We start from the raw sequence: 26,697 nt of genomic DNA, 5'->3' as shown, positions 1-26,697 counted from the left end.
TACTGTTTCTCAATTCCATGCTTTTTCAACAAAAATAATTAACTGTAGAATATGTGCGTGAGCAGAATTTTCGTATTTAACAACAAAAAACCCCTCTGCAGTATATTGCCTGAGTAAGCAGATAGCGAAGTATGCAAGCCAGGAACAGAGTCTGCACAGTTCATAGGAAGCTGGTGTCCTTTGCAATGACAGCAAGTACAGCAACAGTGTGTTTAGCTAAGAGAGGTTTGGGTGGCTTCATTTTTGACCAGAATGCTATCACAAATCAGATCACTAAGAAAACTACAAAGCTGGGCAAACACAGGTTTCAAAAATATATCAGGATGCTTAACTCTTCCTGGAAGTACCTGAAGTGTGGGGTGGTTGCATGCTGTAATGCACCCCAAAAATCACACTCTGAAGATGATCCATCCCAGGCCCCGGCTGGTGCACATCAGGACTCCCTTTCAGCTCACATGCTCGGTGTACCTTTCTGCAGAAACCAAACTGTACAGACGGTAATTTGCATGCCCGGAGATCACACCTCAATTTGAGTCAGGGTGTCTGTCAGTTTAGAGATAATCGTTTTGCCTCTGTGTTCCAGCTGTAAGATGGGGTAATAGTCTATATTATCACACAAGATATGGGAGTACTTGCGTATCTTCTATGATAAGCATATCAAATCTCACATAGGATGGACCAGATGCTTTGATACCAAAATGCTGTGTATTTATCTAATTGTATGTATCTAATTGTGTTTAATGCTACTAGAGACATTTTTCAGATATTGTACAGTCCTCAATGTAGTGATAACAAATGAGAGCCCTGAATGAAGCTGTGCCTAGATCTGATACAGCTACTGCTACTTCACATCTGGGGAAGGTAACTCACAGCCAGCCTGCCAAAGGAGAACAATTCAACCTGGCTACAGTCCCCAGGCTTCTTACTGCAAGGTTTTCCGTGGCTCCCACTACACCCTGATCTTCCATATCTCGCCCCAGTCACAGACAGTTTCTCAGTCTTGCTCCAGAGGAGAGCTCCTCCCTGTGCCATCCCCCTCTCTGCAACTTCCCCTTTGCTCCCACCAGGTATATTTTGTCCATGTCCCCCCAGCTAACTAAACTTCTGGGACTCATCTCTTTCCTTCCCAAACACAATGGGGAGAACCACCAATTCAGCTAATTGGCATTGCTTAACAGGATGCTCTGTTCAGCAGAGAAAGATCTGAAAGCTGTATCAATAGATCTGAAAGAACTGGTAATTGATGCAATGCTATCATCGCCTGTCAACGGCAAGAGAAACCAAACACCTCCCTGCTATTTTCATTTTTGTCAGACAGCATCATTCAACCAATCATCTACCGCTTTTCACTTTTCAGCTCTGGGGGAAGGAGAAGAGCAGCAAATAGAACTGACTCAGATGAATTTAAATGCTCAGGTTAGCACTGCTAACTAGGATGAAAGGAATTGTTGCAAAGGGTTTCTTCTTTTGGAGAAAACATTGATAACCAAGATTAGCTCCTGCAAAACACAGAATCATCTAAATTTTTTTCTAAAAAAGCAAAGAGGTTGTAGCTAAGCAACCTGGTTCTTCCTTACACTGAAAGTTGGGTTTTCATAGCACCTTGTTTATCTGAAAAGCTGAAAGCTCTGACAAACCTCCACCTTATTTTATGTAATTGTGTCTGGGGGAGTGCCAGATTAGATCTGGTACACTGCCATAAGGAGACTTTTCCCATGAATGCAGATGATGCAAAGTTATTTAAAATAGCATCCAAAATGTTCTTTGTGTCTACTGCATGCTCTTCAAATACACTGACTTGTGCGAGCAGCCATCAGTCCGAGAGAACAGATATACCTTTCTGCTTTTGAATCCAAGTACTGGCTATGTTTTCTTTATCTGTGTACTGAACCAAGCCACTCCCCTTTCTGTCTTAGATTGCCCCTTTAGCCCAGGATTTGATACAGCATTTAGTATTTGTACTCTACCACTAAAGATCTTGTTTTCTTCCAAGAGAAAATATACCCTGACATATGCTCTCTACCCTGGATTGGGTACTTCTCTTGCCCTATCTTGAATGCAATCTGTAGCTCCCAAAGATGATGATTATTTCCAAATTAGACGTTAACTACATTCCATAAACACTGTTCACTCCAACTGAATCACCAAGCAGCTTTCTCTTCAAATTTTTCTCATCCTGACTGCATTTTTCCTAATGGACAGGACAGAAGATACATGCAAGTAATAAGCAAAACCAATGATACTGAATATGACCCACTGGGTTATGATTTTGGATGATAATCTCTTGTCATGCTTCCTCTCCCACAGATTATCTTCATTATTAGCCTTTTCTCAGTTTGACAAGGGCACTGGAAAGCATCAGTTTGAAAAAACTGGAAAGCACTGGTTTTCCTCTCTCCCAACTCGGTTCCCATTACAATTTTATTTTTATTCAGCCCCCGCCTCCCCCTTTTTTGTTGGTTGTCTGTAATGCTACATACAGTATAATAAAATATGATGTCCCAAATGTTTTGCTAAACAACAGAAAATAAATTTTGGCTGTACTGCTTGTTTGTTTTCCATTCTCAACTGGTTTTTGTGTTTGTGCAGAATAAATACACACACAGTAGGCCTATGTATCTTTCCTTCTACAAACACAAATATACACACACTATATACAGACAGCAATGCAGCTTTTTTGTTTACTCTGCCTCTCTTATTCCCTCTAGATATTTTTACATGCTGTCATTTGTGGAATACTGTTGAAACCCAAAGGAATGTCAGCTGAGCCTGCCTTGCATTGCAAGCTGTTGGCAGTCTCATTAAGGATGGGGGAACAGCATGGAGTCCACTGCCATTTTTCACAGACCGATGCTACTTGCTTGGAAGCATTTGGCCAAGCTCAACGGGTTATGCTGGCTGATTTCTTCAGATGCTCTTCAGCCCTGATTTTATTGTGGGTGTCTCAACAAGGACTCTAAAGGTGTTACTAAGAGCACCAGCAGCTGCTGCCAGCATGTATGGGAAAGGAATGTAATATTAAAAGAAAAATCTTCAAAGGTTTCAAACAGGGTAAAAATGCACGTTTTCTTACCCCCATAACCAGACTTGCCTGTACAATGAAATTACTTCGGATTTGTTATTGGGTAACTATATTTTTTCTATGTTTGTTAATCTCAAAATTATCTGCATAATTTTGATCTCTACCCAATTCATTTTTATTTTTTCCTAACCCTGCAGATACAGTCATAGAATATCTCAAGTTGGAAGGGACCCATAAGGATTACCCGCCTCATCTGTTGCAGCCCCACAGAATCGACATCTCTTGCCCATGTACTTTTTCAGGGAAACTGTTCTCTATTTGAGTGTCAAGGGAGAGGGCAGGAAGGAGAATGTAGCACTGTGCTTCACCATGAGTTGTCCCTTCTTCCCTCAGGTCAAGAAAAGAACACCTGGCCATCAGCCTCTTTTTGGTTAATACAAATGGGAAAAAAACCAAAACCAGAAAAAAAATCACAACCGAAATAGACTTTAGCTGCTGCTGCAGTTTGGCTTTCCTGTATAAAGTCTCACCTAACTTCCTGCCTAATTAGACCACGAAGTTTCCAGTCATCCTGAGGTTGAAGGAGGGCACTCTTGTTCTCCCAGTTCATCTATGCTACTATGAAATCAGGGATTTCACAGGGTCCTGTGCACAAGAGAGAACAAATTAGGAAAAAAAAATATTAGGAATTTAGGTAGTCAATTTAAAAACAGGGAATCTAAGGTTCCCAGCACTTGCTTTTGTTGTGTATTCAATTTGAGGGCACCATAAAGCAAGATATTTAAGAGTTGCCAATCCACCTCCTGAGGAACACCTAAATCTAAGGACAGATGGTAGTTAAAGGAGGAACATGGCTAAACGTTTTGTGTATTTGTGTATGTACTTGAGTCATAATACTCTTCAGTTGCTCAACCACATACTATTTTTCTTTCAAGCAAAGACTAGCACTACAACTATTTCATCACATAATCAGGTCACTCTTGATGACCTTCCAAAGCCAAATCCCAATATCACAGTTAACATCATCTCTTAGGGATTGTGTGTCAGAGCACATGAAGGCAATACAGTACTTTCAACAAAAATCTCTTTACTTTCTGGTAGAAGGTGGGTCCCATCCATTCCTTCCTTTTTTCTGTCTACCACATACAAACCACTGGTTTACCATATGTTTACATTCACTGTAATGCACCTCTATCCCCCTCTTTCCAATTGGTTTTTATTTAGAAGATAAACACTTCAGGACAGCACAGAAAGTAAGAAAATTTGTCTGCTATGTGTCTAGTAGATTTTAGCCAGTATAAATTAACTGAAATATAAGACCAAGTAAAGAAGCATTTTAGTAACCCTTTTTTTTTTTTCTGCTCTTGTCCATTCCCTAAGTCACACCCTTCCCCTTCTCTGTTACTTGCTATGCTTTCATACTGTTAGGGAAGAGGGGAGTTGTATCTCTGAAATACTGAGCTTTATGCCTTAGATTTAATGGCATTAGTAGCCCAGCCACGTAGTATGGGCTATGCAGTAAACAGACTTTCAGAGCCAAATCAGAAGTTCGCTACAGCAAAGACTTACCAAACAGTTTGCAGAAAGGCTATGCTGTGCTAAATACTCAAATCACCTAACAAAACTAAAGAGAGGAAGGAGGGTCTAACTTAAGCAGAACTGGAAATCAGAGATCTCCATTCTCTTCCTTACTCTACTGGAGACAGACTTTGTAATCTGGGGTGGAGCATTCCAGTGTCAGCAGATATTTCTGTATCAGCCTCTAAGATGATAAAAGAGAGGATAGGGAATATCATTTCATTAGCATTTATAATGCAAACTGTGTGGAAAGCATTGTTGCACAACTGTGTAATTTATCTTTATTCCACAGGGTAGATCCAATGAAACAAATGTGAAAAGCAACGTATGGGACCTGCTTGTAAAGAAAGAAAAGTCCCCAGGCTGAACTCTCCTAAAGTGGTGACCATAGCATAAAAGGAGAGAAACTCTCTTTATGGATTGTTCCCACCAATTCCCCGTCCCCAGGGTCACTGTTATTAAGCAAGGAGTCTCATCCTCTTCAGGTGCAATAAGGAAAGGTGCCCCCTGCTTGCAAGGTTCATTTTGGGGGAGGTTTGTATTATTTATATATTCTTCTTTCAGTCATGAGAGCCTTGTTGATATAATACTCTAGTAAGTGCCATGGAGAAGGAAGAACAGCTGGCAGATTTTTGCTCTACATACAAGTTGAAAAGCCACTCATGAAGTGGCATTCATTGCTTTACCCATGCTGTTAACACCTTAAGGTGTGAATGTGAACCCCTCTCACATATACAGCATCACTCATTAAAGAACTTCTGCCCTAGAATGTATATTTTAATTCCTTTTTGCATCACAGGAACTCACAGACTACAGCATGGCAGTAGGCTTACTAAAACAAAAACATGCAACCATCCAGTATGAAAAACAAAACATCCTTTGTAACATCAGCAAACGTAGTGCTTCCTATTGTCAAAACAGCACAATGCAGCTCTGGTTTTATACTGATATATCAGGTTGGACTCAACAGTAGCAAAAGTGCTGTATGAAAAAAAAGATTATTGTAAACTATGTGGAGCAGTCTTTGTTAGCTCTAAAGAACAAGGAAAAAACTATGCAGAATAAACAGGGACAGGAAAAAAAGTAAGAACAACATTGCAAGTGAGTCTAGTAAAATAAAAGCTCTGCAAAGAAACCTACTTGAGCACAGCCAGCTTTACAACAACACACGCCAGAATCCCAACATGAAGAACCATTCTGTAATGTATATTTTAAGTAAAAGAAATGTTATTCTCTCCTTCAGCAGATAGGAAGCACCCACCACCCTCTCAGCACAACAGTGAAACCCAGAATGCCAGGAATGCGGTCCTGGCTCAAAGCTGGTGGAGGCACCATCTTTGCATCCGTGGTCCATGACAGCCACCTCAGTTCCTCATGCACACCAAGAGACTAAATCATAGAGGTGAGATTTTCCAGCTTGCCCACTGAGACACTAAAGACTGTGGAATTAAAATGTTTTTTTGCAAGTCATAGAAAACTTTCTGTAACAGTTAAGGTTGTCTTTCATGCAGAATGAAATTCTGCACTCAGTTTCCTAAATGACATTCCACTTGCCTCATGCAATAATGAAATAGAAGGTAGATTTTACTGAATGTCATATTCATGAAGAAAACCCCTTTTCATAATCAGAGTGAATTCTACAGAGAAATAAAAACTACTTTTTACTCCCATGACAATTAATTGTAAAGAGTGGAAAAAAAAACCTTTTATTTCCCCCCCTTCTCCAACAAATTCTTCCAGAGAGAGTAGCTTTTTGCATTGTTCTCTCCAGGACACACTCTTAAGGACTTTGATTTGGAAGGGAAGTGTAATTGTGGAATTATATCCAGTTTGGTTCAACTCGGATTCTGTTTTCCTATATTTGAGAATATAGAGCATGATTCAGAACCCGTTACAGCAAACAATGGGCTTTGAAACAGACCAAAGGTGCATTAAGTCTCACTGTTGACCTTTCTCCATTTTCCCCATTTTACTTTTGTCTTGTTTTTTCTTAGTCTTCTCATAGGGGGTTTTCTTCCTTTTTCTTCTTGGGTCCAGGAAGAGATGCAAATTACAGTCCCACCCCTCTGCTGACTATTTTGCTCATAAGACTTTAGGAAAAGGAGGAGCACTTGTCAAAATATATAATCACATTCAGGATAACTAAAATGTATTAAAAAAATAAGGTTTACCAAATCTCATGGGAAACAGTATTTTCTTCTAGGAAGAAACATGAGAGATTTAAAAAGTGTTCCCTTGAATTCAGAAGTCAAAAAGTACTTGACAACAAAAATCTTTTTTTTCCATTTGCAGAAATATTTCATTTAAAATTAGTCTTTATCAAAGACTATTTGATTTCTCACTTCAAGTTAATTTTAAGAAAAAAGATGAAAAATACCAGAAGGATGTTTACAAAAAAAGTTGAGTTTTTCTTGCTCAAAAATATTAGTAGATTAATTGAAAACTAACTCTTCCTAAATTTAGATTTGGCTTTGATAAACTGGCATTTTATAACAAGCTAGGCAAACATCTCCTAACTTCTGGTAGACAACCATCACTTTCGTTACATTTTAATTGTCCCTGAAAGCACAAATGGGTGCCTTTGAAAACAACATCATATGCCATAATGAAAAATCACTGTATGTATTTTGTTTTAAAGTTTCATTGAACACATGTGACTGACCAGGCTGAATGTTCTATGATATGCTGACAGATTGAGCCAGACAGAGACCTTCAGAAGAAAGGGGAAGCAGGAAGGAGTTGAACAGAAACATTTAGTCAGCTCTGAAAATGTTGGCATTTCTATTAAGAAAGAATTACAGTATCCAATTCTGCCTGTTAACCTGTATCATTCTACCAAAAGCCCATGTCTTTCTGAAAAAATATTATTAGCGTTTGAGCTATTTTTACTGTATTTTGCAAGGCTGTCCAGTCAAAAGTGACACTGACATTAAAAGCCTAGTTTTATTTTGAGTGCAAAATAATTGTTTTACTTGCAAGCAGAACTTAATAAATCATTTCACTGGTAATATTCTTTTTTCCTATAGCTATTATTTCTGCACAATAACTTGGCTTCTGTTTTATTTAACACCAATATTTCTGAAATGCAGGCACTCCTGACACTCATGCATACTGTAAAGTCTTGCGCAGAAAGATTTTTTCAGCCTACAAACCATTTAAACATATTTAAAGTCTGTAAAATAGATAGCATTTATACTACAAAAAAGTATACATAAAGGAAACACTTGTTATTGAAGTGTAGCTCAGTCCCTTACGGACAGACATACCTCAGAACTGTTGAGATGACACCTGTGCGTCCCCGAGAACCATCCCTCACTCGAACACTGGTCAATGTCCACCTTCTGCAGATTGATGTCAACTTTGACAACACCTCTGAAAACAGAGAAAAACAGCCTTGAACACGGCAACTAAAGAAATAGTTTCTTAGTGATTCTTTATGATGCTGTAGCCTGCAAAGTGGAACTACAACTTTTTTCTAAATACAGAATTTGATGAAATGTATGAAAAAACAGAGAAGTTTTGTGTTCCTGAAGCCACAGTTGCAGACATACATTCTTACGTTAGACCTTACTGAGATGTATTATGACAAGAACTCGGTGAATCTAACACACTGACTAAGTGTAACACGGCAGGTAAGAGTAAGTTGTACACTCAAACAATTTAATGCCCTTCACATTTCACAATGCATCAAAGAACTAAAATACAATGAACAACCTGCACTACTTTTTCCAAAGCCAGCAACCTCCCCGGCTGACCTCGAGTACTTTACCAGGCACTACATCTCACCCCCATGACATCCTCCCCTTTGCTCCAAGGAATGCTATTTGCCAAAACAACTGGCAAAAGCCTTTTTTCTGTACTCTCCCCAGAGACACCCCAACCTCCAGTGACTTCAGGCCTCTCCTCGGCAGCTCAGCACCCTCCTCCAGTAGGCATCCAAACCCCTCTCCCCACCTCTGCCAGCCAGCACTGGTATAATACCCGATAGAACATCAGAAGGGCAGCACAAGCCAGGAGTAGGCCACTGATGTCCATGAAACCAAAAAAAAGAAAAACGTTTCCTACACATACAGGTCCTCAAGCACTGTCTGAACTGTATTCGTTCTATGCCAAGAACACTCAAGTTTTCATCATCAACAGTTTCCCTCAGAATTTTTTTGAATGAAAAGCTAACAACCCAATTTCAAAGCCAATGCTCTATTTTATAAACAACTCAGAAATCACCAAAAGAAAAAAAAAAGCTGTAAGACTGTAGTTGCATATCTTAAAAAAAGCCCACAGAAATTTCCTCATTCTCTCTAAAATAACCTCCAGAATTACTTTGGATGTACAACATCTACAGCATCACCTTGTGAGAGCATGTATCTGTGACTGTTTCGCTGCTGTCTGGACTTAGCAAAAACATCAGTAGGCAACTTTTGATAGTTAGATCATTACATGAACTCATAACGGATGAATACTCTGTTCTGATTTCTTAAATCTAGGGTACCATTCCTTTTAAGTCAACTGTTTCAGTCACTTTATACAAAAGTTTTGATTTCCACAGTCTGAACTCCCACAAACACCATCATCCCTCCCTTCAGGCTGTGGACTACCAAGGGCATGGCCCAACCTCTAACTCAAGAACAACTCACATCAAAGTGTGTTGCCTCTTTTAATTAAAGTTCAGTATATATAAGAACACTAATAATAACAAAAGAGCTACAGAGCCATACATTTGAGAGGCCACTTATGATGGTTCTGATTTTGTTCATAAGATAGTAAGCTTGATCAAAACCAGGACAATACTTCTCCCTCATACCTGGCCCTAGTACAACCAAGTGCAAAGTGTCCACAACAGCTATATTTGGACATTCATCTTCAGACATGCTATACAGTCATTGGAGAAACACAAGCACATCATTTAAGTGATCTGAATAAGAACGATTAAGAAATTATGTAGGATAGCCAGTAGGAATTTAGACAGTACAGATGCACTTCATCCTCCATCTCCTGCCTAGAATCTAAATCTGATGCCGGGCACACTTAGAAATTACCTGAAATATATAAGTGCTGGCTCTAGCAAGTTCAATTTGAAACGGCACACACCACACTTCTAGAATATTCAGAAATATTTTTAGTTTACAGCTTTGTGCCTTTCCACTCTTGTTTTGAACAGCAGCTTCTGCAGGGACTACTAAAACTACACTTCCACCCCAATGAACTGTTTTTTATCACGTTCCAGGTGACCAGTGACCTCAGGGGAAAAAACACCATTCTGTACAGACTAACTCTTTATAAGACATTGATGTCAGTGGATTACAAGCCTATCTTAACCTGATAACAAGGTATTTGTCTCAGATGCTCACAGGAGTAGAGGTAACTATTTCCTCATCTGGTCACATGCAGATCTCGCCAGGTAGGTTTCTAATATTTTGTGGACCTTTCTGAGCATAAATATTAGTGAGTGGGCTGGGAATAGGACCTGTTCTGCAAGTGAATAGTCTCACCATGGCTGCATACAGGCACAAAGCAGGCAGCAGGACCAGGACTGACACTATTCCTTGCTCTTCCAGTTCATGTTATACACCAATCACCTTGGCAAGGGTCTCAAGCATCAGCATCATTCTCACTACTCTAAAGAAATCAGTTTATACAGTAGGAAAAACAGTGATGATTCATCCTTATTAGAACTGCAACAGATTCACCTGGGAGACTCTCAAGCACCTTAGGGAAGTAGGTCTTTATTTCCTTTAAATGGAAAGCTTTTCCCTTGTGCACATTTTGTTTTTAACTGGTAGGAGAGGAAAATTCCCTTTCCCTATACAGACACTTCCACAAAGAGAGGGGTACAGATTGCGAATTAAGGGTAAACTAATCACTGCTAGAGCAGAAACACCTTAAGAGTTTGCTGTGTGGTATCATGAGCAGGACCTATAGAAGCACAGTGTCAGTATAAAGGAATATAAAGATTTTCAAAAGAAAACTTACCTAGAAGTTACTTGTGAGAAAGACAACACATACAAGACAGAGGAACCACGCACAGTAAGCACACTGAGCAAGCATTTGAGTACGGCCTTGTACCAGACACACTACTATTTGGAGAATTAGTGGCATGTTCTAGTGGGCCAAGAGGTAGAAAGCAGGATAGCATCCTAAAGCTCAGAGCCAGGTCTGGAAAGAAAGGAAATGTACTTCCAGATTTTTCACATCAGAACTGACTAAATAACTTGTATCCTTTGAAAAGTCTTTGATACTATTATTTTGTTCAAAATAGATGTAAAAATCAGATTCATACAGCAGCTCCCATTGGAAGAAGCCTCTTGAGATCATCCAGTCCAACCACCAGCTCAAAGCAGGCTCAGTTCAGCTGGGTTATTTTAATACCTCCCACAATGGAGACTTCACCACCTCTGGGAAACCTGTTACAGTGTGTGACCACCCTCACAGTGCCAAAAAAAGTTTCCTGATGTTTAAATGGAATTTCTTGTATTTCAGTTTGTGCGTCCTGTACTTTCTGTCCTTTCACTGACTACCCCTGAGAATACTCTGGCTCCGTCTCCTTTACACTTCTCTGTCAGGTATTTACACATGCAAGATTCCCCTGAAGCCTTTTCTTCTCCAGGCTGAACAGTCCCAGCTCTCTCAGCCCTTCTTGTCTGTCAGTTGCTTCAATCTTTAATTATCTTTGTGGCCCTTCACTAGGCTCACTCCAGTACATCCATGGCTCTTGTACTGAGGATCCCAGAAGCGGGCACAGCACTCCTGATGGGGCCCCATCAGGCTGGGTAAAGAGGAAGGATCATCTCCCTCAACCCACTGTCAATGCTCTTCCTCTCACAGAGCCCAGGAGGCTGTCAGTTGTCTTTGCCACAAGCACACATTGAGGGTTCATCTCTGGTATGCACCAGGACCCCCCAGGCCTTTTCTGCAAAGTTGCTTTCCAGTCATTAAGCCCCCATTCCTCCACAAGTGCAGCACTTGACATTTCCCTTTGCTGAGTTTCACAAGGTTCTTGGTTGCTCATTTCTCTAGCCTGTTTTAGTCCTCCTGAATGGCAACACAACCATCTGGTCTCAGCCACTCCTCCTAATTTTTATCATCTGCAAACTTGCTAAAAGCACACCCCACCCTATCATCCAGACCACCAAATGAAAATGTTAAAACAGAACTGGGTCCAGTATCAACCCCTGGGGCATATTAGTAGTGACTGGCCTCCAGCTGGACTCCAGCCATCTACACACAGAAGGCTATTGGGTTGATTAAACAGTATTTCCCCTTCAGAAACCCATGCTGACTAGTTCCAAACACATTTTTCTCTTTATGTGTTTCAGAAGTGGTTTTCAGAAAGATTGGCTCTATCACCTTCCCAGGGATTGAGGTGAGGCTGATTAGCCTGTAGTACTTCAAAGACATCAGATACCTTGGCCTTTTCCACGTCCTCTGTCACAAAATCTACCACCCCATTCAGCAGCAGGCCCACATTCTCCCTAGTCCCAGTTTTGCTGCCAGTGTACTTACTTCTTGTTGCCCTTCATGTCCCTCACCAGATTCAGCCCCATATGGGCTTTGGTTTCCCTAACCTCACGCATGCATAGAATCATAGAAACACAGAATCATTTAGGTTGGAAAAGACCTTTAAGATCATCAAGTCCAGCCATTAACCTAACACTTCCCACTCCACCACTAAACCATGTCCCTAAGTGACACATCCACACATCTTTTAAATACCTCTAGGGACAATGACTCAACCGCTCCCCTGGGCAGCCTGTTCCAATGATTGATAACCCTTTCAACGAAGAAATTGTTCCTAATATCCAATCTAAAACCTTCCCTGGTGCAACGTGACACCATTTCCCCTTGTCCTATCACTTGTTACTTGGGAAAAGACACTGACACCCACCTCACTACAACCTCCTTTCAGGTAGTTGTAGAGAGAGATAAGGTCTCCCCTGAGTCTTCTTTCCTCCAGACTAAACAACCTCACGTCCCTCAACTGCTCCTCATAAGACCTTCTCCCTAGACCCTTCACCAGCTTCGTTGCTCTTCTTTGGACACGCTCCAGCACCTCAACAACTTTCTTGTAGTGAGGGGCCCAAAACTGAACACAGTATTCAAGGTGCAGCCTCACCAGTGCTGAGTACAGGGGGGGCAATCACTTCTCTAGTCCTGCTGGCCACACTGTTTTTGATACAAGATGCTCATGTTCACGGTCATGCCTAGGCCATGTCTCCATATTCCTCCCAGGTTACCTGACCCTGCTTCCACCTCTTGTGCACTTCCATTTTACACTTGAGTTTTGTCAGGAGCTCCCTGTTAAGTCACACAGGTCTGAAAATTATCTAATTTCAAAATATTTTCACAATACTTCTTCCAGAAATGCTACAAAATTCTTCCATTTGAAACTGAGTGCATCTTCCCTTTGCTTCTCTGTGTTAAAACTTTTCTCACAAGAACATTTGCCTTTCACAAAATCCATGAACTCAATACAAACATTTCTACCTACACTATTCTCCTCTCTGCAGCTCTTCCATAGCACAACCTGAACTTCTGATATGATTAAGTTGTTCTGTTTTTTTCCTTTTCTCAGAGCTTTATGAATTTCTGGGGTGAAAATCTACAGGAAGAAAAAACAGGAAGCAGACATATGGAAACAATCTCTCCTGACAATCTATCATAGGCTTTCCAGTTTTTCCCCATGGTGCATTTTATTCTTTTTTCACTAAAAGTCTGCAATGTATGTTTATGCTACATGGTAACATCGCAGTTCTGCTGAGGTAGTAACAGGGTCTGCAACTACTTGAGGATATAATGCCTTCAAAAGAAAAGTTTCTTTAAGCATACATGTGGCATTTACAGAATGCATCATGATGGTACAAGACCTACTGCATTCATTCGGGATGCTTTGCCATTTTAAAACACTATCTCAGACTTGTACCCCACCATTATTACACATAGAGTACACCAATATGTACATGATGATGTATTTCTGAAATTCATCTGTGATTAATACAGTAGCTGGCACAGCATGTTTAGCCACCCACATTTTCAGTTATTTTTGATTCAGCACTCAGAAAATGGAACATACGGAAGAACACATCCTCCTAGAATGTATATGGACCAACTACCAGTAAGTGTTATATTTATTGAACTAATTGGGAATAACTGCAGTTCTGCTATCTTGATAGAAGTGATCAAGACAAATATCAATGGTATAAGAATAGACTCAGCTTGTCAGCATAACACATCCATCCACACTGACAATGCTGCCTGGCTGAACCCAAGCAACATAAGTTAATAACAATATTACTGGTAATTGTGGACCATCTGGCAAGTAAGTATATTTTGTTAATCTCCTTATAACAATAAATATTTGTTTTCTGACACAATTTTACAGTCCCTACACAAAACAGATACTTACAGATTGCACATTCATGTTTAACACGTCGTTGAGAAAAAATTAGTTGAATTGTACATAATAGATAATCATTGAAGAATGATGTCATCAAGGATTTTCTGTCAGGTCAGAGGTTTGATTTAAGAGGCTTTCATGTCTGTCTTAATTTCCAGTACCACTGTTTATTGGCATGCTGTTTGCCTTGAAATCCGTGCCAGAAATTGATTTAAGCTTATTTTCCCAACCTACTAGCTACCTTGATAGTTTCAGTAGTTATAATATTTCATTGTAACAACATGTTGTAACAGCACAGGCAAAAGAAACTCTTCTGTAGATACAGGTTTTCTATCATAAAGCAGAAGATCATGCTCTCTTTCTCCCAGCCAACTTAAGCCAGAACTGCACAGAATAGCAGTCTACCAACATTTAAACAGTGATAAACAATATCTTTGACCACAGAGGTCATCACAGCTCAGCTAAACAGGCATTCAAAGTGTGTCTTCTAAGTTTGTACACTTATTTTTGTACTGTAAGCACTGCAAGCAGCCATAATTAAGGTATAAGGCAGGGTTATCACAATCTGAAGCAGACATCATGCCCCAAATCTAAATGCCTGCTTAGATTCTTGCTGCCATATTAATTCACTCTTACATGCTGTCCTTCGTAAGTCCTTACCACAAAACAAGAAGAAAAACAGATCCTTTACAGCCATCCCAACTCCGCAAATGCCCACACCTCTAGAAAAATGCATACTGTAATTACCATAGCCAATGTTTTAAGGGCAGATACCTCTTCGGACCATTCTCATTTTGGAGCCTGACACTTTCAAGAATATTAATTTTCAAACAGTGCATACTACCTGACACATGAGGCTCCTTCTATGTACTATCAACTGAGCATCCAAAAAATAATCCTGATGTCAAATTCACAAGTGACTTTCAGCCATTAGTCTTACTGGCAACCAGCAGCTTCTGCAGGTTCAAACTGGTTTTGAAAGTTAGGATTCAGGATTCTGCATCACTTAGATGTTCTTAAAACTATTACCTCTGCATATCCAGCCAGATTCACAAAAGGCTACTGGGACATTAGTAGAACACGATTTTGATCCGTTCACACAGTTACCACTGATTTCTTAGTAACAGGACAGAGGCAGACTTACCCAATTTCTCAGCCATAGCATGACTGCTGCTTTTCAGCACACATTTTCACAGGAGAATCAGCTTTCGCTAAAAATAAACTTAACTGAAGAGTAAGGTATAGCAGTGTGGGCACATGAATTAGGATTCACCTGCAACGAAAATCCCTCTAGGCCATTTGGAACAGTACAAGGGTGGAATACTTAAAGCTGAATCCTCTGTTGTCTGAAGAATTATTTCAGATTTAAATTTGCCTTCAGATTTATGGCATGCAGTGCTGCCTCTCTGGGGATTTCCCTGCAGTTTAGTCAGAGAGCTTCCCAGATACTTCAAGGGGCAGTGATATTTTTTTTTGCTTGAGGATGTTAAAGTTACTGCTAGCATCTTAAGTCTGTCACAAAGCATCACCTTGTATAGGAACATGAGGTGTCAGTGATGGTGGGGTACCACTTGCATTAGAGTCTCACTATGAAAAAAGGTCTTAGAGCCAAATCGAAGCTATTTAGTAAGAAACCAGCATTTTTTTTTAAATGCTCCCATTACTATCTATGGGGTCAGAGAGACAGGTGGAAAGAAAGGGCCTCAAGAAACAGTATAAAGTAATACAAGAGGTTAGGAACAAGAAAGCTTTTGAATTAGAAGGATCTTAGGTGGGAGAGATGGTCTCAACCTAACTATACCCCATCTTCTAACACTGAAAATTTAAAGATAATAAAGTAATTTTAAAACTGAAAAGAGTACAAACCAACATTAGAAAAAAAGGAAAATAGAGGCATAAACCTGGGCAAGGAACATACAAAACTACAAGATTAAGACAAAACCAAAAGACATTTTTAGAAGCAGCATGTTAAAAGCATAGGTTCTACTAATTAAAAACTTTTCAAATACCTCAGAAAAAAGAAGCCTGAAGTAGAATCTGTAAGGTCAACACACAGCCAAGATATAAAAATTGTTCAGAGTAGAGACAGCCTTTGCAGAAAACAAATTATTTTCATCACTGCACGCTTCAGTCAGGAAGGCTCCAAACTTTGAACCCCTCTGGAGAGTATCAATGTGATAAAAGTCAGCTTTCACATGCAGATAGGTTAAACTATCCGTTCTCTGTTCAACACATTCCCAGATGACCACAAATGGGTGACTAGTGACAAAGTTTGCAAGTGATAAAATACTCAGTATAATCCACAACTATATATGGCTGACACAGAGAAGATGAATTAACACTTTCCAAAGTGGTTTTTTATCACAAGAATCTGGAATCTCCCAATGAATTTAGATTCATGAAGTAAATTTAAAAACAGAAAATATTTTATCTCCAAACAGTTCATAATTATATTATAGAATCCAGTGCCAAACTACATTGCAGAAGACAAAAATGGGTTAAAAAGTGAATTAGAATTATGAAGGTCGGTTTAATCCATACTATCAACATTCATTCAGATAGAGCCTGAAAAACATTTTTTTAATTGTTTATTATTTGTAAATGGGATATAACCAAAACAGAAGAACTGCGCACTTCCACCGATGTTACATTTTTCCCTAAGTACCTGCCAGAAGCTGCTTTTGGAGAGAAGGCTAGGTAAGCCTTTCATCTGACCTAATACAGCAATGCTTTTGTTCTTACCTTTAGGAACACTTCTCTATCTCATGACGTGGGGTTCATGAATAGACAGAATAGGTGGTGACAGACCTGGAGCTGAATCTCAGATAGTAAGGACTGTCACACGTCCATTCCCTTCAACAAACCTCTGATAACCTGCAGTGCTGGAAGCCTTGCCCAAGGGGGGATGGGGATAGAGAACAGAGGAGTGGAAACAGCAGTTTGACCCAAAAAGCTAGTTCCTTTGATTGCAACTTACCATATGCTACATAATTGTGGACATAAATGCAGTATGTGTTTCAATCCTCTCCTGGCCATATTTAACTTCCTTCTTCAAAGACCCACTTCTATTTCTCCAATAGTGAAGAAAGCTGAATCATGTTTCTAAAAAAGAAATCCCTATTTATTGTTCCTTTTGTTTCATCACCATCCAGTTTTCTATCCTTATCCATGACCTCATATGAAAAAGGCACAGGCATAATTGTCTAGAGAATACTTAAAACATACTGGGGGTTTCTATAAGCAGACAGTAAATTACAGGAAGATGTTTCTCTGTTCTCACCTCTTTTCAGGAATATAAATCCAAGACTTTCAGAAGTTCTAGGAAATAAATTACTCCATTTTTCAAACCTGTTCTAAATCCATCCACACCTTCAATCATGTTATATGGGACAGGGTATGTTATAGAAAGTATGTCAGCCTCACCATTTTCAGGATTATACCACTAATGTATCATGTGACAGAAAATTAGAAAGCCTCTTTAAACAGTTAAAATGAATTTTCTTTCTTAGTTCAGTACTGAGACTAAAGACAGATCAGGGGGGAAACCAAAAAAGGGGGCTAAAGGAAGAAATTAAAGCATATTTAAAAGAAAAAAATTACTAATTTTTATAATCTCTTTTTTATGTCTACATTTATAGTTATTTTACCAAACAATTTAATAGCTATGAAATATTTAGCAGAAGATTAAATCACATGTATTCCCTAAGAAATTACTTATTTGTCATACATACTTCTACCTCCATGGTTTAATTTGCCTTCAAATAATGTTTCCTTAACTAAGAGCTCCATTATGGCCTAACACTGGAGTGGTCTGAGTCATTCTTAATAGTACAGTGGCAATCACTACATTACACTGCCTTTAGGGAAGAAACAGCTAAATTTAACCGTGCGATAAAGATTAATCTTTGCACCAAGGAATACCTTTCCAATAATTAAGAGAGATAGCAAATGTCAGGAAGACAGAAAATATTAAGAGGTAACACTTGATTCAGCCAAACTTCATTCTGAAGTTACCTGCAAATGGTGCAGAACACTTCATCATCCAAAATAAAAATAAAATAAAAAAACCCAAAACAACAAAAAACAAAACACCAACTTAGCTTGCTGATTGTGTACCTTTCTGCCAAAACAGCCATTATTCCATTGCATTCTCCCTGTAGTCCTTAAAGAAGACTGCAAATACTGTCCTGGATTTGGTGAAAAAAGTACCTAGCCTTGCTGGAACATAGTGGGAGGGAAAAAGTGTCCCTGTATCCTAAAGCTGTTCTGACCTCCTAGATGAAAAAGTGCAAGAGCGATGACCAGTTCCCAGAATGTTGACATATTACAACATGACATTAAAGAAAATGAGAACAGCATGCAAGAGAACATTTTGAACTGCAAAAGCAGCAATTCATTCATCAGAGTTTGGGGATAATTGATGTCATTGCACAAGGCTGAAACATTGCACATGAATCTGACTAACCGCGTTTAAGAAATACTGGAACAAGACTCGAGAAGAGGGACCATGGCAACAGAGAGCTTAAAACAGAAGACTAAAGAAAGCTGGTTTGTGTAGTCTAGTAAACAAAGGTGGAGAAGGGACTGCTGCCTATAAATAGGTCAGGGCAGTAAACATCAGCAAAGAGTGCTGTTTCAGATAGAAAGCAGTTCTGGAACAGGAATAAATGGATGAGAACTGACTGTGAATAAATTTAGATCAGAAATCAGAAGCAGCTATCCAATCATTAGGCCTGGCATGCCTATTCAGAGTCAAGAGGGAAACCCACCTACTTTAAAATGGAGATTGGTTAGAAGATGCAATTATGTGGGCTTGTGACAGCAGGAGATTGACTCAATGACCCAGGAGGACGTGTTTTGGTTTTGTTTTTTTTTTTTTTAAAAAAAAACTGGTATATTCCTAGTAGCTGACTACTTGCACATCTTTCTTCCAGATCAAGGAGCAATCCTCCCCACTGGCCTTCGAGACTGCTGAAGCAATGAAAACCTCACATTTCCTCTCCAAGGGCCAAGCAAGTCCTTCTAAAGAAAGAAACGTACTTACAGCTTCTCACACCTTTCCACTTCCACAGCAGGGCTGCAGAGAGACCAGCTGGATCACCATGTGCCATGGAATATGGTTCATTCTCATCATGTAATAGGAAGTAGCAGATGAGGGTCGCAGAAGATCAGTGACAAGTGCTATCATGCTCTACCCTCTGCAGCTCTAGAGCTGTAGAGTGATTAGGCACATTAGATGGTGAATTCCACCTGCAAACTGCTTCACCTTAGCCTTTTTAAGAAAGAAGGGAATAGTTAATATCATCAAGTGATTACTTCTAGTCTCTGTGGATTCTCATCTCTGAATGAGAGCTTACACTGTATTTTGTAAGCAGGTGGTAACGTTCTCTCCCTGCACTTTGGGCAGACCAAAGACCAGTGAACGCAGACAACAAAACACCAGCAAGCACTGCTAAGAAGCTGCAGACAGCACCACCAGCTTAGCATTGTGCTGGCCTAATATGGTCCCACCAGGCCTGAAGAGCTTCTGGTACGTTTATCAGCACAATCGAGTTGTCTTTGATTTCTCCACTTCATCTCAGTATTGGCCTACAGTGCTAGCCTTGGCAAGACAACTTAAACAACCAAACTGTCTCACCTTCCCGGGCCTTCACTTTGGACAGTTTGGCTGTCATCTCTTAGGAAGGGGGGGACAGGGTGGGAGGATGAAATTAAAGACAGCAAGCTGTTTGCAAGACCCCCCCACCTGCAACACTCACTTCCTCTGGCAGAAGGCACTATATCACTTCACAACGTGAAGAACAAAGGTGGGGTTTTTTGCTGCACTTTCAGAACGTCATTGGCAACAGCATTGCAGTAGTAGCATGTATTGAACATAACCAGTTGTAATTACTAGTATTGCCTTCATTAAACTCTTTCCATTGCTGCACCACGACATACCTATTTGTTACTGCCACAGGAAAGATACCAAGGAGTGGGAGCAACAGCTTTTCCTTCCATAATCTGAAAGAACTCTCTTCCACAGAGATAACGTGTTTCTGAATGTCTCATACCCTAACATACCATGCCATAAACCTAATGCCAGCAAAGCAGAATGTACAAACTGTTATAAGAAAATTAAAGGGGCATGCATTAAATTACCATCAATGACCTCATGCCAGACTATTAAATGGAAGGAGCATGTAAACTGATCCATTAACATGTTCCTAACAGATGGTTCAGAGATACTTTGCTGAGAGAACCAATGTAGCTTTCTCAGAAGATGGAGGTTAATACATACTGCTTTTTACCATATGGGCCTTAAACAGGAATTTAAAGTTAAACCATTGTGTCACTCAAAGACAGATGGTGAGGGGAAATAAAGCTCATTTCAAGAGGCAACTTATAGTAATTAATATTAATGTTCTAACAACTACATTAGACTTTACATTTTTATATTTCATGCTTATACCTCAAACCATTTCTTCTCTTAAGAACTCACATTGATAGGCTGTGTGCCTATCAAGTATAGAAAATATTGTGCAAATATTAAGACATTTCACAAGTCCTGGAAGAAGTGTATTTCATTTATAGCATTTCCTATGTAGCTGCAGAGTTACTTTTTCAATATGCCACATAATAAACTTTTATCAGAAGCCCATCTTTCATGTAACATACCTCAAACTAGAAACACAGAAACTATAATTTAGCCTTGCCAGAATAGGCACATATATATACCCTTGTTCCACCTGCATCCTTTATGTTACCAAAAACATACTGACCCATTTTCTTAGAAATGCTTACCAACTCATCTCTGGTTTTGCTACAACAAAACTTTTGTCCTAACTGTTCAGTACAGCAGCAAAACAACACTTTGAACTTGCACAACAACATACTCCATCACCAGATCTTCTAAATACGAGGAGGTTCTCCAAGCTCAGATGTGCTTAATGGATGCCCTTTGAAGTATCAGGGTTACAACAGGTTATTCTATTTCTTCAACTGAAGTGACTCCCACATGGTAAACAGAGGCTGGGAAGATGAGGAAGTGTTTTGTACTGCACCCAGGAGGACCTCTACTGGTTGCCTTGGCTGGCCAGGGTTACTGGACCTGTAACGGACCTGGGGCGTTCTGCACACCAGAGCTAACACAGCAGAAACTGAGATGCTTCCTGGCATCACAGAGTCTTGTCACAGAGTTAAGATTGAAGCTTTAGGCTCTTTTGTTTAAAAGATGTGTTTTTTCTCTTCACTGAGGTCAAGATTGAAGCTTGAGTTAAGCTTTATATCAAGATCTAAATTCTCAGATAGCTGGTTAGTGGCTGCCACCCCACCCCCAGCCTGGTGGTTCATCAGGTTATGTGAACCTCCATCCCCAACAAGAGGGTAACAGCCTACACTAGCTTTCATCTGCATCCTGAAGTTCATCAAGCGTGAAACACTGCATTTCGATAATCTACGAGAAGTTCCTGAACTTTTCTGGACTCCCTGCTAGGGTCCAGAAGAGCTCTGCAGTAGAGCTATTCTTGGGCTTTGGTCTTGAGAGGAATTCAGCAACAGCCAGACTGCAGATGAGCTCATTTTACCTTAACCCTACCAGCCCCATAAGTGTGAAAATTTTAGGGCAAAAGGTAATTAAGTAGAGAAATAAGCAGCCGCCCTCGCTTCGAGAGATTTTTTTTTTCAAGGATGCATGACTGCATTCATACGTGTTTCATCCCAATGGACTTCAAACTAAGCCAAGACAACCAGTGTTCAAACACACCATTGCCTCGCCACCTAGGTGTGGCAAAATCTCTTTGGTATCTGCTGTGTTCTTATCTACCTTTACCTACTACTGATTGGCAGCCAAAGCAAGTTCTGTGCTCCCCTCTCACCCCCTGACAAATACTGGCTGCTTCTGGGCAGTGGGCGTTCCCCAAGGGATAGAGTTAATCGTGAGCCCCACCACAGAAATGCCAGTACTAAAATCTGGCTTCTCATACCCCACAGGTTGCTCTCATTCTTTGGACAAGTCCCTCTTTACTGTCAAAATACGAAGACACAAGAATGGGCCTTTTTATATCCTCCTCTCTGCTAGTTGCAGCCCAGTGGCAAAGTCCTGTGGGTAACAGCAATAAAAAAATAAGCAATTCTTTACATATGCCAGGTATCAGCCACACAGCTATGTAACCAATGGATGTTCTAAGGAAAGCTTTCCTACTGCCAGTTCAGGTTGTGGCCACACGCGCTATGACAGAACTGCAGTCACAAACACTTATTTACCTACAAACGTACTGACCAGGTTTGAGCACCCCACCGTGGATGTGCTCTGGAGACCAGAAATTGCAGTTTAACAGCCTAACAATGTTGGTTCCCAGCTGGTTAAAAAAAATCACAGCTGGGGTCAAGCTAGGTTTAATTATGCAAGTGTAGTAAGAAATAACACCTCAGTAAACATCTTCCTCTTGCAGTCAGAAATAAATTCTAACTGGCAACTGCTGCTCTCCTCTGCCCACCAGAAGCACACCAGGAACGTAACCCACATGCACACCTGTTTCAATGGGAGCAGGTAAAGCAAATGCTGTCTTACAGATGGAGATGAAAGTGATTCTTTTACTGAGCAACAGCTCCCTAAGGCACACGAAGGTAGAGCTCAACAGGAAGGCCCGAGGTTGCTCTGCGCTGTGACTGAGCAGCCCCTCTGGCAAGGGTTGACCAGGTCACTCCAGACACAGCGTGCCCTTCCCTGGGCAGGGGGCAGAACCAAAACCCCATCCTACCCCCTCGTCGACAGAAAGCAAGCAGAGGAACCCTCCTCCTACCTGAACTCGGGCAGGAGGTTTGGCCGCAGCCCATAGAAAGCCGCTGAGAGAGTCACTAGCCAGCCAGGTTTGTAATTCCCATTCTCACACTCCAGGTAAGGCGAGGACCACCTGATGTGGCTCTTATCAGCAGTGAAGCTCTCCCGCCTCTTCCAGCTGTTCTCCAAAGTTTTGGGGCCCGTGTTTAAGACCTTCCTGTGCAGATGGGGCCTCCACTTGCGCTTCAAGCTGTGGAACCACTCGGTTTCCACAGAGGCGTTGGCCAGGCGGTGAGCCGAGGAGGACAAGTCTTGCAGGAGGACCTGGCTCTCGTGCCTGCTGGCCTGGAGGAAAACCTGGGGCGTGGAGGAGAAAGGCTCCGTGCTGAAAGTGATAGCTGCCCTGGAAATGTTGGGGTCCCCCTCCAGGAGGCTCCTGATCAAGGCGCGGTACCACTCCAGGTCCTCCTGCAAGTTCTGCTCCCGCGACTTATTGCTCTGGAGGATCATGTTGAGGAAGTTGGTGGCGTGGGTGAGGGTGTCCAGGGCCCCGTGCAGGGAGGGGTGCGAGGTGAAGCGCGACTTGCCGGCGAGGCTGGCCAGCTCGTACCGCCCGGAGCAGTTGGCACGCCGCAGCTCCCGGGAGTCGCCCGTGTAGAGGAACGAGGCCACGTCCTGGGGCACCTCCTCGGCCAGCCGCTGCGCCAAGATGGTGCTCTCCGTAGAGCGGCTCCGCGGGGCCGGCGGAGGCTCCCGGCTCTTGATGTGGTTGTAAACAGGCTGCCTCCCGCCGAGCGCCCGCTCCCGGCCGCGCACCGCCTGCCCTTGGCCGGCGGCGGCCCCGAGCCCCCGCGGGGCGAGGAGCAGGAGGAGAAGGAGCCGGAGCAAAGCCATGTCCCCCGGCGCTCCCGGCCGCGCAGGCACGGCGAAGTGGCTGAGGACGGGCTCCGCGCAGGCGGCCGCAGCGCAGGGGCACGAACGCGCAGGGACGGCCGAACGGCGGCGGGACGGAACGCGGCCCCCGGCCCGCGCGTCACCTGTGGCGGCGCCGCCCGCGCCCTCGCCGGGCGCCGCGCAGCCCCACCGCCGGCGCGGAGCGGCTGGCAGCCCCGCCGGCGACGGCAGCGGCCGCAGCGAGCCCGCCTGCGCCTCCTCCCGCCGCGGCCACCGCGCTCACTGAGCTGCTGCTGCCCAGCGCAGCGCGCAGGGGCGGCGGCGCCCGCGCCCGGCGCAGCGGCGGGTCCCCCCGCGGCGCCCCGCCGCCGCCCGCGCTCCGCCGCTCCGCATCGTTCGGGCGCCGCTCGCTGCCGGAGGGGGGGGGCGGTGAGGGGGGTGGTGGTGTTGGGGGCCGCGGCGCGGGACTGCCACTTGCTGCGGGGATCAGCGGGGCTGGGCGGCTGCCGGGGAGCCGGCGAGCGCTCGGCTCTGGCAGCGAAGACCCCCGCCCCCGGCTGCGGGAGGCTGCTCACCGGGCGGCCCCGCACCGCCCGGCACCCCTTCCCCGCCGGCCCTTATAGGTGTACGCCAGGCAGCTGCCGCCCCGTGTGGCCGCCTCGCCTGTCAGTCAGCCGGCAGCCATTCACGGGCCAGGAGGACGGCGCCGTGCCGCGCGGAGGGAGGCGGTGCCGCCGCCGAGAGGCGTCGAGGCACCTCGCTTCACCTGCCGCCGGCTCAGCTCGGGGCGCGGGCGGGGGAGCCGCCCGCCGCAGCGGCCGCCACTCCGCTCTCCCACACACACACCGGCCCCCCGCCCGCGGCCGAGGGGCGGCGGGTTGCGGGCGGGGAACCGGCCGGCGGGGGCTCCGCCGCGCCCGGGCCGGCGCGGGGCTTGCCCGCCGCGTGTGGCAGCGACACCTGCCGGGCGGGCTGGGGCGGCGCCGCTGCGCTCTGCGCCTACGCGCCGGCGGGAACCGCCGGGCAGCGGCCGCTGGGGCTGAGGCGGGGAGGAGGAGGAGGAGGAGGAGGAGGAGGAGGAGGAGGAGGAGGAGGAGGGGGGTGCCGGGTGTTAAAAATACCTCCGCCTCCCGCCCCGTCGGCGGGGGACGGGAGAAGCCCGGCGGCCCGCGGGGAAGCAGCTACGGCTTGATCTGCAGAGCGTGGGCTGATGGCTGTCAGGGCTGCGCGCCGCTGTGAGGAAGGCGCCCTCGCCTCAGGCGGCTGTGGGGTGGGTGGCGGGGGAGGCACAGGTCTGCTCCTCGGCTCCCGCCCGGGACGCGTGAGGCCGGCCGGGCTGCCCCGGGAGGGCGGCGTTCGGCGGAGGGCACGGCGTTTGGGTCGGAATGGACAGCTTGGGCCTCTGGGGCCTCCGGGCCGAGATGTCCCCGTCGTCTGCAGGTGCGACCGCGTTGCACGGGCTCCTCGCGTGGGCTGCCCCACGCGTCTCCCTCCCTCACGCCCCAGACGGCCCAGGCACGGAGCGCATCCTGCCGGAACGGGAACCGAGCCGCTTCCCTCTCCCTTCGACTACGGCACCTGGCTGGTTGTAACCATAATGTTTCCGGCTTTTTTTCCCTTGGTGTTTTAACTCCAAGATGCTAATTCCCACTGCTGTCTTCAAAACTAAGCCCTTAATCCAGTGGTTTTCCACACTGACCTGCAGAGCACCTGCGTGGAGCCGAAGCAGCGCTGGCTGATCACCCGGCTTTCCTCCTGCTCTGCTGAAACCGCCCTTGGAAAACACAAATGCAGTGAAGATGTAGTTAGGCTTTTCCAGACAAGCCATCAGTTACAGGGCCATCGTGAGCAGTAATACGGATCTAGCTTAGCAAAGCGTTTAAACGTATGTTTCACTTTGTGCATTTTCTTTGGCAGAAGTATTCACCTGCTCAATACCTTCCTGTTGGATGAGGGGTTTGTGACAGGAGGCAGTTAGCAAAGGGTGGCGGTCCACAGCAAAATCTAATTACAATTAATTCCATTCTGGTTTAGTATAAAACTCCATTTTGGAATTCAGAAGTGCAGATGAAAAGAGTAGTAAAAAGAGGATCCTTTTTTTTCTTCTTCTTTCTCCCACACGCCCATGTGCATGCACATCCTATAAGGAGCAGATTTCAGTCATGCAGAATATATGATCTAATTTTAAACCACCAACAAGATATATCTGCTCCTTAAAGCATACTCTTATTTTAGAATTATTTGAAAATATACTTCAAGGAATAGTCATTGGAATATAGCTAAGTGTAAATTACATTTGCAGTCCATATATCCTAGTGATGTAATGCATTTTATTTTTGCCTGTGATCACCTTTAATAGTTATAATACCACGTGGCTAAGAGAGAAAGTTATACTTTTTTTTTCCTCGTTACATGCAGCTGAAGAAGCTATTCACTGCTTAAGAATAATTTACTTGTACTGAACTTTCCCTCAAGTGAATAGCCTCTGAGATTATCTAGAAACTGCATATACAGAGCAACTCAGAAGCTGGTATTTATGGTCTAGCACAGCACAGGGAGTCTGTGCTTCCCAGTCTGCACTGAACAAATACCTAAAGACACATCGCTTGCTGTGGATAAGTGAGAACCAGGGCAGCTGTCAGGACTGAGCTAAGCTGACATGGGATCAGTTACATGGGGAGATATCGGTGGCAACACAAATAAACAAGCATTTTTTTTAACAGCGCGCCTGTGCTGATTCTCTTTACGGACTGTCACGGACAGCTCTAAGTGAAAGGTCAGTTCCCTATGGGAATTCACTTCCCCTTCTGTAGCCTGACTATTAATACCTACCTAAATTGGACTAGGCCTGATAAATGGCTATGTTCACATGTTCTCAGCATAACCAAATATCCCTTTAATGTACTTGTGTAGTAAGTTCTTTCTATTTCCCGATCTCTTCATAGTCCTTTCAAATACCCTTCTCCAGTAGCACCCACCGCTCCCCCACCCCCTCATCCTTCACTAGCAACCCCAGAAGCTGTTGTTCTTAACCCAAAGGTTTGCCAGGAG

General features: G+C 43.5%; 1 protein-coding gene across 1 annotated transcript in view; it reads right to left on the bottom strand.

The window, feature by feature from the left end:
- Positions 1–23,817, bottom strand: part of GPR158 (G protein-coupled receptor 158) — a 211,663-nt gene extending 187,846 nt beyond the window's left edge. The window contains exons 1-2 of the mRNA XM_074866388.1: positions 22,775–23,817; positions 7,867–7,972 (exon numbers count right to left, since the gene is read on the bottom strand). Of these exons, the coding sequence (XP_074722489.1) occupies positions 7,867–7,972; positions 22,775–23,646 (978 nt within the window). The 5' untranslated portion in view covers positions 23,647–23,817. The remainder of the gene's footprint in view (positions 1–7,866; positions 7,973–22,774) is intronic.
- Between the last annotated feature and the right edge of the window lie 2,880 nt (positions 23,818–26,697).

The sequence above is a fragment of the Strix uralensis genome, chromosome 1 (assembly GCF_047716275.1).
Source record: "Strix uralensis isolate ZFMK-TIS-50842 chromosome 1, bStrUra1, whole genome shotgun sequence".
Lineage (NCBI taxonomy): Eukaryota > Metazoa > Chordata > Aves > Strigiformes > Strigidae > Strix > Strix uralensis.
This window is presented reverse-complemented; position numbering and strand designations above follow the sequence as displayed.